Source organism: Raphanus sativus, chromosome 6 (genome assembly GCF_000801105.2).
Source record: "Raphanus sativus cultivar WK10039 chromosome 6, ASM80110v3, whole genome shotgun sequence".
Lineage (NCBI taxonomy): Eukaryota > Viridiplantae > Streptophyta > Magnoliopsida > Brassicales > Brassicaceae > Raphanus > Raphanus sativus.
The window spans coordinates 43,849,770-43,862,126 of NC_079516.1; the positions used below are offsets into that span (position 1 = coordinate 43,849,770).

The following is a 12,357-nucleotide window of genomic DNA, read 5'->3' on the forward strand; positions in this document are numbered from 1 at the left end:
TTATCTGAAACCGAACGAACCCGCAAAGATACGAATCGAATCAAAACCAAAATTTTGAAATATCTGAATGGGAATGAAATCTTTAACCCCGGGAATCCGAAACCAAAACAGACACGAACCGAACCCAAATGGGTACCCGAAACCCACCTCTAATTCACAATATATTTTTTTCTTTAAAAATAGAGCAAACATATAACTAATAGTATTTTATACGTACTATCCTATAAATAATCACATGTATTATATTTTTAAAATTTAATGTGAAATATAAAAATCATAATTTAAGTTGGTATATGAAATTTGAATTTTTATTGTATTTTTCTTATATATATTGAAAACATTTTTAATAATTGTTATTGGAAAATAGTTTAGTAAAAATTTTTTTTTGAATATATATATATATATATATGTTAAATCAATTTTTGATATAATTTTAAATTATTATTTTGATTTGAAATATAAGTACAATTTAGAACTGACCCTAACTTTTTCTTAATATTTACAATAGGATGCCATTGGCCTTAAATATTAAACCAGCCTAATTAAGGGTCTGACTGGTTCAACCGTAGCGGTTGCGGTTGCGGTTGCGAAAGTTTGCGGTTACGGATGGTTGTGATTTTTAGCGGTTTTAAGAGATTTGTACGACTGGTACTGCGGTTTGAAATTTGTGCGTTTGTGGGATACTTATGACTCGTTAACCACCAGATGCAACAACAATTAAATAATAAATTAATAATATTTATATTTTATATAATTATAAAAATATCAAAAATCATAAAACTATAATTAATATAAAATTATATTTATAAAATAATAGTTTTAAATTTTTTAAAATTATAGAAATATTTTTATGTCAAAAATTAATAATATTAATTAAATTATAATAGATATATATTAGTAATTTCATAATTATAATTTAAAATTTTTATTTATTTTTTTATTTTGAATTTGTATTGTTTTATAAAAAAGAAAAAAAAATTATACTTCCGCAACCGTCTGCAAACGCAAACGCTAGCTGGAACCAGCTTTTGAATTTTAGAGATTTGGAGCGATTTGGAGCGGTTTAGAGCGGTTTGAATGATTGTTGCAAAACGCCAACAACCGCTACCAACCGCAAAAGCTGCGTTTGCGGGTGGTAGCGGCAAAACCAATCATGCCCTAAATTGATAGACTTAACGGTATAGCCGTTTGCCGTCAAAAAAGACTTAACGGTATAACTAAAATAAATGATATTCCATAACATCTCCTATATTTAAGCAATCACACTAACTAATATTAAGATATCAGTTTGAATAAGTTAAGCTATAAAAACTAATAGGAATATTAATAATTTCAAAATACGTAATTTCCTTTTATAGAACATGTTAATTTTTATAAACCAAAACGACACTCTATGACACTCGGTGGTAATTTATCTTAAATATCTGTTTTGATTATACTGACATCGTAGAAATAGGAAAGAATTTTTGATTGTTATTTTGTTTTCAATTATTGTGAATGTTGTGTTAAGATTTGGTGATGTGGTATTTATTTTGGTTTGCGAAATTAATGGGACAGGTTGGTGTAACAAACCTTTTTTTGGTTTGCCAATTAATGGACAGCAAAATATAAAATTACGGTGTTTTGAAGAGTGACATAGGTTGGTAATTATTGTGGAAAAGTCAGGGTCAAGTACTAAATGTATTTCAGTTTTAATATTTTAGATTAATAATTTCAAAATACGTAATTTCCTTTTATAGAACATGTTAACTTTTATAAACCAAAACGACACTCTATGACACTCGGTGGTAATTTATCTTAAATATCTGTTTTGATTATATTGACATCGTAGAAATATGAAAGAATTTTTGATTGTTATTTTGTTTCCAATTATTGTGAATATTGTGTTAAGATTTGGTGATGGTGTATTTATTTTGGTTTGCGAAATTAATGGGACAGGTTGGTGTAACAAACGTTTTTTGGTTTGCCAAATTAATGGACAGCAAAATATAAAACTACAGTGTTTTGAAGAGTGGCATAGATTGGTAATTATTGTGGAAAAGTCAGGGTCAAGTACTAAATGTACTTCAGTTTTAATAGTTTAGATTGATACCAATGACAAAACTGCAAATGCGACAGAAGAGACTAAATCCATATATTTCCTCTTTACAGATGTCACAATCCATTCTTAAAGCCCTTGCAGGGAGCTTTGGCAGGAGTATCAGAAGATGGTTGGAATGAAGTGGATGTGTTGACTGTCTTCCCAAGTCAGCACAAAATTGATGTGCTTGGAAATCGCAGATCTCGCATTTAAATGGGCTACCACCACGTATGTTCTCCTTACATATGTGACATTTTAGAGGGCCATCAAGCTCACTCATGCTGACCGGTCTCATGACATGAATATGCTCAATGCCAGTAACCTGCAACATGTACCCAAGTAAATGTCATTAACCAGCAACATAACAGAAACACATTTTGATATTAAAAATGGTCATATACCATAAGTTTGTTTTCTAATTGTTTTACTTCAAAGTCTCCTCCATTTGCCGGTGGTCCCTCCTTATCATTGTCATTTGAATATAGATCTTTCAAGCGCAATGGGGAAGGCGGCGCTTTCTGTTAATTACAAGTAAAATAGTTAGCCAAATCAAACCACAACAACCTTATTTGACCAAGTTGTTAATTATTACCTCGTTTAGAATGCATTCAATGTGGCCAAGAAAACCACACTCATTGCAGGAATAAACATGATGTCCTCGGTGCAGTTTTGTCTCGCAGACGCCACAATACTCTAGAGAATCATCTTCCTCGGCTATGAATTTTTTGCACACGAGTGGATGAATGTGATGAGACTTCTTAAGCACAGACTTAGGTATCCGAAGACACTCAAAATGAAACTTCAAACCACATTCCACACAGTGATAATAGGAATTGAGAGACATCATACAAGCTCCCTTGCATATTTGGCACGGATTGTTTCTTCCAAAAACTCCGCTAGCATCAGTGGAAGATACATAAAACAATCTGTGACGGTGAGACTTGTGCATAAGACCGCGCAACAAGGTGTCTGCACACCTCAAGTGAATGTGAAGATTGCAATCTACACAACCAAAGGGGGCACTAATAAAACCAAGTCCACACGCATCACAAGTTTTTTCACAAAAAAATCGTAGGAAAGAGAGGCGTCTGAGTGGGTGGGCCGGATGGATGGGATGCTGAATTTTTGTAGGAAGATCAAGGCATCGCTCATGTAAAAAACAGTAGCAATGGATGCAGCCATAACATATAGCAGATGGGGAGAGGGGAAGCTCACAGAGAAGGCAAGAGCCTCTAGCGTCGCCATGTCCTGGTCTACACCTCGTAAGCAAGTGTGCATGGCTGTCATGGAGGAGTTCTTTTGCATCCCAGCCCTTAATGATGTTCTCCATGAGCGCACAATCAAGATCCAAGTAGATTTCACACTCTTTACACTTGTAGAAGGATCCAGAAGACATGTTTCCACACCCTGAACAGACGACGCGTGCAGGTTTTTTATCATACTTGCGTTGACACAAGACAAGAGGATGGTCTGGGTGAAAATCATGTGACACGCTTGAGGGGAGCTTGGAACAAGCTTCGCATAGATCGAAGTTGCAAGGTTTACAAGTGAACTTGACAAGTTCATCTTTGTTGCAGATGTTGCAGATGCTGCTAGCAACGGTCTCCGACGAAGTCAACGCACATTCATGGGAGCAATGCTGGAGTTCTTCCATCGGCGGTGGGGATGAGAGCAAGAAAGTCAACGAAGAAGGTTTAGATCAGATTCACCTTGAGGTTTTTGAACAAGCCCGTCAAAAGCATCCACAGTTTCTTTTTAAAGCCCACTTCATTTTCTTCGATTTTAAAATTAACTTTCATAATTTTTAATCGTAAAAAGCATTCACATTTTGGTTCTGTGTTGTTGACTAGATCTGGTAGAAAATAGATCTGGTAGAAAAGCTGCTAACTGCAGAAAGTACAAATCTGCTACGAAGACCATCATAGACCTGAGCATAATATCCAGACCCGGAGAACTGATCCGAAACCGATCCGAAAATTAGGGTCCCGAATCCGATCAGACCCGGGTTAAATATCCGAATGGATTCTGAATTGTTATATCCGAAGAACCGGTTCCGAATCCGATCCGAATCAAAAACCGAATAAGTATCCGAAGATATCTTAAATGTGAATATATGTCTAAAAAGATATGTTATAATTATATTTATAATTATTTAATATTTTTAATTAATATTATAAGTTAACTAGCAGTATTTTTGAGTATTTTTGGATAAAATATGATAATTTGAATTAAAATTTACCAAAAAAATTGTGTAGAATGGATATTTTGGTTACTTTTAGTTATTTTTGAGTAATTTGGATACAAAAATTTGAATTGAATCGGGTACTTTGATTATTTTGGGTACAAATAACCGAACTCGTTTTAGATATTTTGGTTGTTTATTTATTTTTCAGGTTCCTATGCATGAGAACCAAACCGACCCGGACCCGAAAGAACCCGACTCGATCCCAATCCGAAATTTTATAATATCCGAATGGGACTTGATTTCAAAACCCGAAAAACCAATACCCGAAAGAACCGACCCGTATCCAAACAGGTACCCGAACACTCAGGTCTAGACCATCTCCATCTCTAATGTATTTTTTTTCTATAACAGAACAATTCTATAATAGAGTGAAATTCTCTCTAATGTATTTGGGTGTGATTGGTAATGGTTGTGGGTGCTTTCCACAACCTCATTTATATCTGAAGCACCAAAATCAGAGCAATCAAACTTTAATTTATTTTTTAAAACCACAGCTTTTAAAATAATCTAAGCTGTAGAAGTGCTCTACAGAGCCAAATATCCATAGCAAATTTTTTGTACTTTCCATAAAATTCTACAGCAATAAAATTTAAAAGCTACAGCAAAAAGTCTACAAAATTTTTTCTACATCAATAGTTTCTAAACTACAGCCATTACCAATCGCACTCTTTCTCTGTTTTCTCTTCTAAAAAGGAATATTCTTAAAAGATTTTTTTTTTTGGTTTTATAACTAACAACTTATAAATGTTAAAAATTAACCAATTTTATATATTTTGGAAACTTTTCATAAAAATGCAATATCATTTAATTTAAACATTTTATTTCAAAAACATTAAACAAAATAATTTAAACATTTGAACGCTTGGCAATATAAATCATTTTTTCTTTCAACAATTTGAATAAATTCAACTTGTGTGAATCCATCTCATTACTCCTTTCAAAATTTAAATGTTTATTGCATCACATTCAACCTTGAATTAATGATTCAACATCATGATTGTTGATGGTTAATAATTTAACATCCCTATTGTCGATGTCTATAAAATATAAAAAAAAAATTGTTAAAAATTAACATCATAAAGAATTACAATCAAAACTATAAAACTATTTTCAATGGATCATTTTATTTTATTTTCTTCAAAATAAAACAAGTATTGTACAATGAAATTGAATTTACTCAAATGCTATCTATTTAACAATAAAATATAGAATGATTAACAAAAATAAATAAATTACTCACTCATCCTTCTTCTCTGAGGGATTGACATTAAAGATGCTAAATGCTGTCACTTTTGGTTTGATGTCTGGTTGGAACGAGGACGGTTGATTGATATCACAGGTCCCACAGTTACTACTTCTCTGGATGTCTTGAGACATGCAAATGTCAGTGACGCTGTCACAGACTGGAGGGATGGAGCAGCCGCGGAAAAAGAAGTTGCAGATTTCATGAGTTGCATAGTAGTATCATGGCGAGGGAATCACCGCATCCGGAGAATGACATGGATGTTGTGTTGTGGAAGCATGAGAGTGATGACTTTAGAAACCATTCTCCTCTACTTGGGAGCAAGTGAGATCTAAGCGGACACGGTAGAGTGAAGTCGAGTAGTCTGGTTCGCGCAAGAGTTCCACGCTTCTCGTTTATCACTTGGCTGGCCACTAAGAACAGATTATCTACGGGCGATGGTATGAGGCAATGGGAGATGGTTCAGAACTATTAGCTGTATGGAGAACGGAATGAGAGATCATATTTTCTTTACTTGTCTTTATTTCTACACAGTGTGGGAGAGCTTGACTCGGAGATTAGTTGGCAGAGGTATAAATCCGGATTGGCAATGGACCGTCTATCCTTTGCAGAGTTCGAGGCCGTCAGAGCCTGACACCATTTTGGCTAAATTTCTGTTGCAAACCACGGTTTATCACACTAGAGAGAAATAAACACAAGGCGTCATGAGCAACGCAGAGTGACGACGGATCATATGTGCAGGCTCATAGAGACGACAGTGCAAAATAGAATTACTTCCTTCAAATACAAATCAGATCACAAATATGAAGAGTTACTTAGAAGATGGTTTCGGCTAATTTTTTTAACAGTCCAATTTTTATTTGGCATCATAGAGTAATCTCATATTTGTAAATAATATTTTTTGATAGATAATAACTTTGAAATTTCATCAAAAAAATTTACTATGTTTATTGAATAAATTCACTTTTATTTTATTATAGAATAAAAAATATTAGGGTTAGAACATTTTTACTATAAACTCTATTCAAAGATGATCTTACATTTTATTGTATATATATCTTTCGATCTTGAACATCATAAAAGTTGTTTTCAAAATAGTATTTTTCAGATATCACATCAAGGAACTCAAACTTCAAAACGAAATCATTCGTACGTTGTAGAAATTTCAAAATAGGAAAATTGAATGTACCATCAGATCCAACACACACCTTTCAACAAACATGAAAACTCCCGTATACAACAAGTTCGTCCAAAGAAGAAAATTTTGTATATTGTTTTCAAAATGCATGTGAAAGAAAAAAAAGAGTATCTCACAACATCTCATTATTTGTTACAATTTTCATCTTAAAAGCTTCAAAAACTATCATCACAAATTCTCAAGCTCCGACGTTAGATTAAGCACACTACATATTCACACAAAAACCATTGAACAGGTTACTAAAAAACGATTAACAAACGTAATTAACCTTCCCACTTTCTTCCATTAAGCCCTAATCTCCTTCGTTGCTCTGTAAATACTCTCGAGAGATCGAAACTTCTTTTCCTTCATCTTCTTCATCTTCACGGCAAGATCACGATTCCCTTTTACGCCGTCGTTTTGCTCGTCTCCGGCTCTCGAGCTAACATCTTCATGCCTTCTCTTGCGTCCTCTTCCTTCTCCTACTTCTCCTGCGCCACCTCCGCCGGTGCTGCTGCTGCTGCTCCCCGTTTCTTCTTCGCTCAGCTGCATAAGCAGTTCTGCCGCCGCCATCTCCGTCTCCGAGAAGACGATCTCGCCAGATTCTCTAGAAAATCCAGTTTCTCCCATTGGATCGTTCATGTTAATCAATCTGAAACGAGAAAATTAATATTCTCAAGAAAAACAAGAAAATTAATGAACAAGAAATAAATCGCGAGTCGATTTATATTTGTCTTTTTTATTGTTTTTTTTTTGTTATATTGTCGTTTTTTGGTTTTGTGCAATAGAGGAAAAAAAAAAAGAAACTACAAAAGTCGGTTTCGTAAGAAGAAGAACGTGTCTTCTCAAGTTATTTAATTTTAACTAAATAGTGATGTAATCACCTGCAAGGCTGCAACCGTGTGAATCATATATCTTGTAATCTAATCCGTCGAAATGTTTATTCTCCTCGTTAAGTTTTTCTCTTGTTGAATCCAACGGTTGTTCTAGGTTCTATGTTACTTCTTCGATGAGGTTTACTTTTGATTTAGAGCAATAGATTGCATTTGACTTCTATTACACGATTCTGGTGCGTTCCACGTAAGCCATTTCGATTCTAAATATGGTGTCGTCACCTAAGTGGGCCCCTATTGACTTCTCCACGTGTTGTAGTTCCATACGTTCAAGTATACAAGCCTTTGTGAAATTTACAAAAGCTTTCGTAGCCATTAAATTTCTGGTTAGGAAAAATTACCAAGTATTATGTCTATTATATATTTCTGTCTCATGACTATTTAATTTAAACTCGTTTCAAAAAACATGATCGTGAAATGTATTTGTCGGGTGATAAATATGTGATTGTAATATAAATATCATCTGCCATCTCCAATTTTCATTATTTAAAATATCATCTCAATTTTTATGTTTTATGGCAGTATTGAACAAAAAAAGATAAAACAATGGCTATGGAGCATTGATAATGGTGCAGTATTACAAATAATTAAAGTTCAACAACAAAAGAGGTCAGTCAGTAAAAACAAAAACAAAAACGAGGTAAGTGTACGGACTATGGACCACTGATAATGGGTTCTGGGCTAAAAAGCCTATAATGGCTTCCAAATAATTAAAGTTCAACAAAAAAAAGAGGTAAGTCAGTACAAAGAAAAACAAAAACGAGGTAAGTGTACGGACTATGGACCATTGATAATGGGTTCTGGGCTAAAAAGCCTATAATGGCTTACGTTGAATAATTTTCCAGGAAACAAAAAGCGCAAGGTTTTTAAACAAAATAAATGTGGCTGCTGGGATTCGAGCCCAGGTCTCCACGGCCACAACGTGGAATTCTTACCACTAAACTACAGCCACTTTGTTTGTATTGTATTTTGATACACATACTTATTATTTGAAACGGAGCCTGTACTTGTTTCTTCGGTTCCCGTTATGACCATTATTCAATTTCAATAAGACCAATGCAATGCTGAGATGGTCTCTACGAGCTGAAATCATGCACTAACGAGATCATTCTCTTCTTCTTTAACGTAGAGACCAAACTCGGCTCTGGCTTCTGTAACGCCGTCGAAGTTACCGTTACGCCATAGCCATGCACCAAGCTACGTTTTCACTATCAATGCTCAAGTAAACTCATAATTGAGACATTAAGTACGTAAATTCATTTACCGCTAATCCTTTCACATTCCCCCCACTAATCCACCTCTTAAGTACTCTTAAATCGCCACTAACCTTCAAGTCCATCCACAACCACACTATAAAACACAGCACTCTCATAACCCAATCATCACCACAAACACAAATCCCAAAAAAAAGAAAAAGAAAAATGGCTTCAAACACATGTTTCTTCCTCTTCGCCACCACAGCTCTCCTCCTCCTCGTCAACATCTCCGGCAGGACAATCCCGGCGACGGCAGATCCCACCAACATAGCGGCAAGGCTTAACGGAGGAGGACTAATGGAGTGTTGGGATGCTCTCTACGAGCTGAAATCATGCACCAACGAAATCGTTCTCTTCTTCCTCAACGGCGAGACCAAACTCGGCGAAGGTTGCTGTCACGCCGTCGACGTCATCACCATAAATTGCTGGCCGTCGATGCTAACTTCTCTTGGCTTTACGTCTGAGGAAACCAACGTCCTCCGCGGCTTCTGTCAGTCTGGTTCAACTCCGGCTCCTTCCCCTGTAAAACTTTGATATATATACAAACCCTAATAATAATAACGGCTTATTTTAATATCATGTAATGGACTAATATGGAGTCTTCTTTAACATTACTGGAATAAATGGATTCTCCTTTTTGAATTTACCTTTCTTTTTTCTAAAACTACGTCTGCATTATGTATATACACATCGACATAGATTCTGATCTTTTCATGAATCTTTTTTAGTATTTCGAATATATCTAGCATCATTACGTACGAGAAATTCTTAAATGATAAACTAAGAATTGGCATCACGACTATCCAAATCCCATCAGAAGTTAGTCCTGTGGAAAATCTCAAAATATTTGCTTATTCTTTTTTTTATTGTAACTGAAATATTTGCTTTATTTATTACACCATAGATGTAAGACGAGAAAATAGAATTGAAAGCAGAAAAAAAAACATCACAGCAGACTTTAAACGGAGACCTAATGGTCGACACGTTCATTAGTCTCAGCTAATGACTCAAGCAGAATTGATGGAGTTGGCCACATCGATCACGAACCGGTACCTGACATCAGATTTAGCCAAGCGGTCCATTGCCGAGTTGATATCACTCATCTTGATGAGCTCAATATCCGCAACGATATTATGCTTGGCACAGAAGTCAAGCATCTCTTGTGTCTCTTTCATTCCTCCAATCTGACTCCCTCCCACCATTTTCCTTCCTGTAAAACCAAAAACCCTAACATTTACTTGCTATACACGCCAACATAAAATCACAGTGGCTAGCTAATAACGTAGAGACGTCATATGTTTATGTACCGAGAACAAGAGGGAAGATTGGTAGCTGGAGTGGTTTCTCTGGTAACCCTAAAGCCACAAGCTTTCCATTCACTTTAAGCAAACTGAACAAGGGTAACAGAGAATGTTCTGCTGATACAGTGTCCAACACGAAATCCATAGTTCCAATTGCGTCCTTCATCTTTTGAGAATCCGTTGTGACGAGAAACGAGTCAGCACCGAGTCTATCAATTGCTTCACTCTCTTTCTCAGATGACCTACTAATCACGGTAACTTTTAAACCAAAGGCTTTACCAATCTTCACTGCGATATGACCAAGCCCACCAAGTCCACTTACACCTAAATGTTTCCCTTTCTCTTCAGTCATACCGTAATATTTCATTGGACTATACACAGTGATCCCAGCACAGAGCAGCGGCGCGCCTGAATCACTGGGTAAACCATCGGGAAAGCTTAGGACAAAGCGTTGATCGACAACGATTTTGTCGGAGTAACCACCTTGGTTTCTTGTTCCGTCAGAGGAACGAGAGTTGTATGTGTATACGAGCTGAGGACAGTAGTTTTCTAAGTCTTGGTTACATGATTCACATGATTGGCATGAGCCGATTATTACTCCTACTCCTACTCGGTCTCCTTCTTTGAACTTTGTTACGTTCTTGCCAACTTTTGTGGCTATTCCGACGATTTCATGCCTAGCAAAAATAGAAAATGTATTCGAACTTTAGAAAACAAAATAAATTTTAAATCTTACAACATTAAAGCATTTATAATGCGATTTTTTTGTTTGTCTAAAACCACTTATTAGAGAAGGTATCTAAACAACAAATAACAAATTAATTATCTATTTTGAATTTTAATGTTAAAAAGAAAGAGATCACCAATTAGGAATAACGCATATTTTAGGATCGGAGTATCACATGAGTTCTCAATGAGATATTCCTCTTGTTTTCTTTCATGTTTTTATTTGTATAGATGAAAAAACTGCGTGCGAATTAGGCTGAGAATCTCCCATCATAAATGCTCTAATAAAATCCCCATTTTTCTCTTTATTCTTATTCATCAAGATACCTACAAGGGAAATATAGATCTCCTAGAAAGGCATAAGAATATTATGGCCATGAATAAACCGTAAAAATATCTCTAGTGTGTTATGGCTAATTTCCGTTATTCAAAATATTCGTATTATGAAAAAGAAATTCAGCACTCAGTAAGAACATTTTCTTAAATCCGCCATTGACAATAGATCCGAATATTTTGTCCTACTAATCACTGCAATTGTGGATTAAATTTTTTGCAGAAGATTATAAGAAATGGTAATAAACTAGTAACGGTAGAGAGTTTTTGTTAAAATACCCGGGAATGATGGGGTAATGAGAGAATCCCCAATCGTTCTTGATAGTATGAAGATCAGAGTGGCAAACACCACAAAACAATATCTTCACTGTTACATCGTTCTCACCATTCTCTCTATACACATATAACACCAAACACAAACACACGTTATATTATCATTATCAATCACAATGAGCAAATCTTGAACATGTCTCTCTCTCTCTCTACAAATTAACCCAGAGAAGTGAAGAAAAGAAGAGTAAGAAACCTTCTAGAGAAATGAAATGGAGAGAGTACACCAGATTTGTCGTTAGCCGCCCAACCAAATGCTTTGTTTTGATCTTGAGATTTCGCCATATTATTTCTCGTATCTCTCTGTGACTATGAGATTTGTTGTTGGTTTTTTGTGTGTTAATAAAGAAGCTGCGTTGGCATATATAGAGACGTAACTCATTTTTGCTTCAACAATATAAGGAAGCAAATCTTCTTTTTCACAACTAGTTTATAAAAGAAAGTAACTGTACATAAATGTTTATTTAGGTAAATTATCTTTTCATGCCAAAATTGATATTATGTGATTTCTAGATCTCTAACTCTTTTTCATTATCATTTTTCTTTTTAATTAATTTTACTTTTCCGTTTACTATGGTAATGATTGGTGAGTAGGGAAGGATTGTGTACAGCTTAATTTCTTTCCACAGCACTATGTTTTTAGAGCAATCAAGCTGTAATTTGTTTTTTTTTTGAAACTCACAGCCATAACTAGTTTTTCTAAAATCTACGACTCTGAAAAGCAACTTTTCCAAAGCAATTTACAAGTACTTTGAGAATAAATATTTTCTTGC

At 35.1% G+C, this 12,357-nt stretch overlaps 4 protein-coding genes and 1 non-coding gene across 5 annotated transcripts; 1 reads left to right on the forward strand and 4 right to left on the reverse strand.

The window, feature by feature from the left end:
- Positions 1–2,017: 2,017 nt before the first annotated feature.
- On the reverse strand, positions 2,018–3,959 carry LOC108809253 (uncharacterized). Its single transcript, XM_018581399.2, has 3 exons — positions 2,673–3,959; positions 2,482–2,598; positions 2,018–2,402 (listed from the first exon to the last, which is right to left on the reverse strand). The coding sequence occupies exons 1-3, from the start codon at positions 3,732–3,734 to the stop codon at positions 2,073–2,075; spliced, it is 1,509 nt and encodes a 502-aa protein (XP_018436901.2). The 5' UTR covers positions 3,735–3,959; the 3' UTR covers positions 2,018–2,072.
- Positions 3,960–6,857: 2,898 nt separating this feature from the next.
- Positions 6,858–7,565, reverse strand: LOC108809981 (uncharacterized). The gene has a single exon (XM_018582113.2). It carries the CDS (start codon positions 7,385–7,387, stop codon positions 7,052–7,054), a length of 336 nt encoding a protein of 111 aa, XP_018437615.1. The 5' UTR covers positions 7,388–7,565; the 3' UTR covers positions 6,858–7,051.
- A 953-nt stretch (positions 7,566–8,518) lies between these two features.
- Positions 8,519–8,590, reverse strand: TRNAH-GUG (transfer RNA histidin (anticodon GUG)). Its single transcript has one exon. It is a non-coding gene; the product is annotated as a tRNA-His (tRNA).
- Positions 8,591–9,006: 416 nt separating this feature from the next.
- Positions 9,007–9,509, forward strand: LOC108811136 (egg cell-secreted protein 1.2-like). Its single transcript, XM_018583186.2, has one exon. It carries the CDS (start codon positions 9,060–9,062, stop codon positions 9,426–9,428), a length of 369 nt encoding a protein of 122 aa, XP_018438688.1. The 5' UTR covers positions 9,007–9,059; the 3' UTR covers positions 9,429–9,509.
- A 214-nt stretch (positions 9,510–9,723) lies between these two features.
- On the reverse strand, positions 9,724–11,940 carry LOC108809626 (cinnamyl alcohol dehydrogenase 2). Its single transcript, XM_018581772.2, has 4 exons — positions 11,781–11,940; positions 11,534–11,647; positions 10,202–10,872; positions 9,724–10,104 (listed from the first exon to the last, which is right to left on the reverse strand). Exons 1-4 carry the CDS (start codon positions 11,867–11,869, stop codon positions 9,902–9,904), a joined length of 1,077 nt encoding a protein of 358 aa, XP_018437274.1. The 5' UTR covers positions 11,870–11,940; the 3' UTR covers positions 9,724–9,901.
- Positions 11,941–12,357: the final 417 nt, after the last annotated feature.

Bases quoted from the DNA above. Each gene is read 5' to 3' on its own strand.
- LOC108809253 (XM_018581399.2), bottom strand. From the start codon at position 3,734: ATGGAAGAACTCCAGCATTGCTCCCATGAATGTGCGTTGACTTCGTCG. The intron at 2,599-2,672 runs GTAATAATTAAC...TGTAATTAACAG, and splicing joins TTGAATGCATTCTAAACGAG to AAAGCGCCGCCTTCCCCATT. The intron at 2,403-2,481 runs GTATATGACCAT...TACATGTTGCAG, and splicing joins AATTAGAAAACAAACTTATG to GTTACTGGCATTGAGCATAT.
- LOC108809626 (XM_018581772.2), bottom strand. From the start codon at position 11,869: ATGGCGAAATCTCAAGATCAAAACAAAGCATTTGGTTGGGCGGCTAAC. The intron at 11,648-11,780 runs GTTTCTTACTCT...ATATGTGTATAG, and splicing joins CCATTTCATTTCTCTAGAAG to AGAGAATGGTGAGAACGATG. The intron at 10,105-10,201 runs GTACATAAACAT...TTGGTTTTACAG, and splicing joins AATCTTCCCTCTTGTTCTCG to GAAGGAAAATGGTGGGAGGG.
- LOC108809981 (XM_018582113.2), bottom strand. From the start codon at position 7,387: ATGAACGATCCAATGGGAGAAACTGGATTTTCTAGAGAATCTGGCGAG.
- LOC108811136 (XM_018583186.2), top strand. From the start codon at position 9,060: ATGGCTTCAAACACATGTTTCTTCCTCTTCGCCACCACAGCTCTCCTC.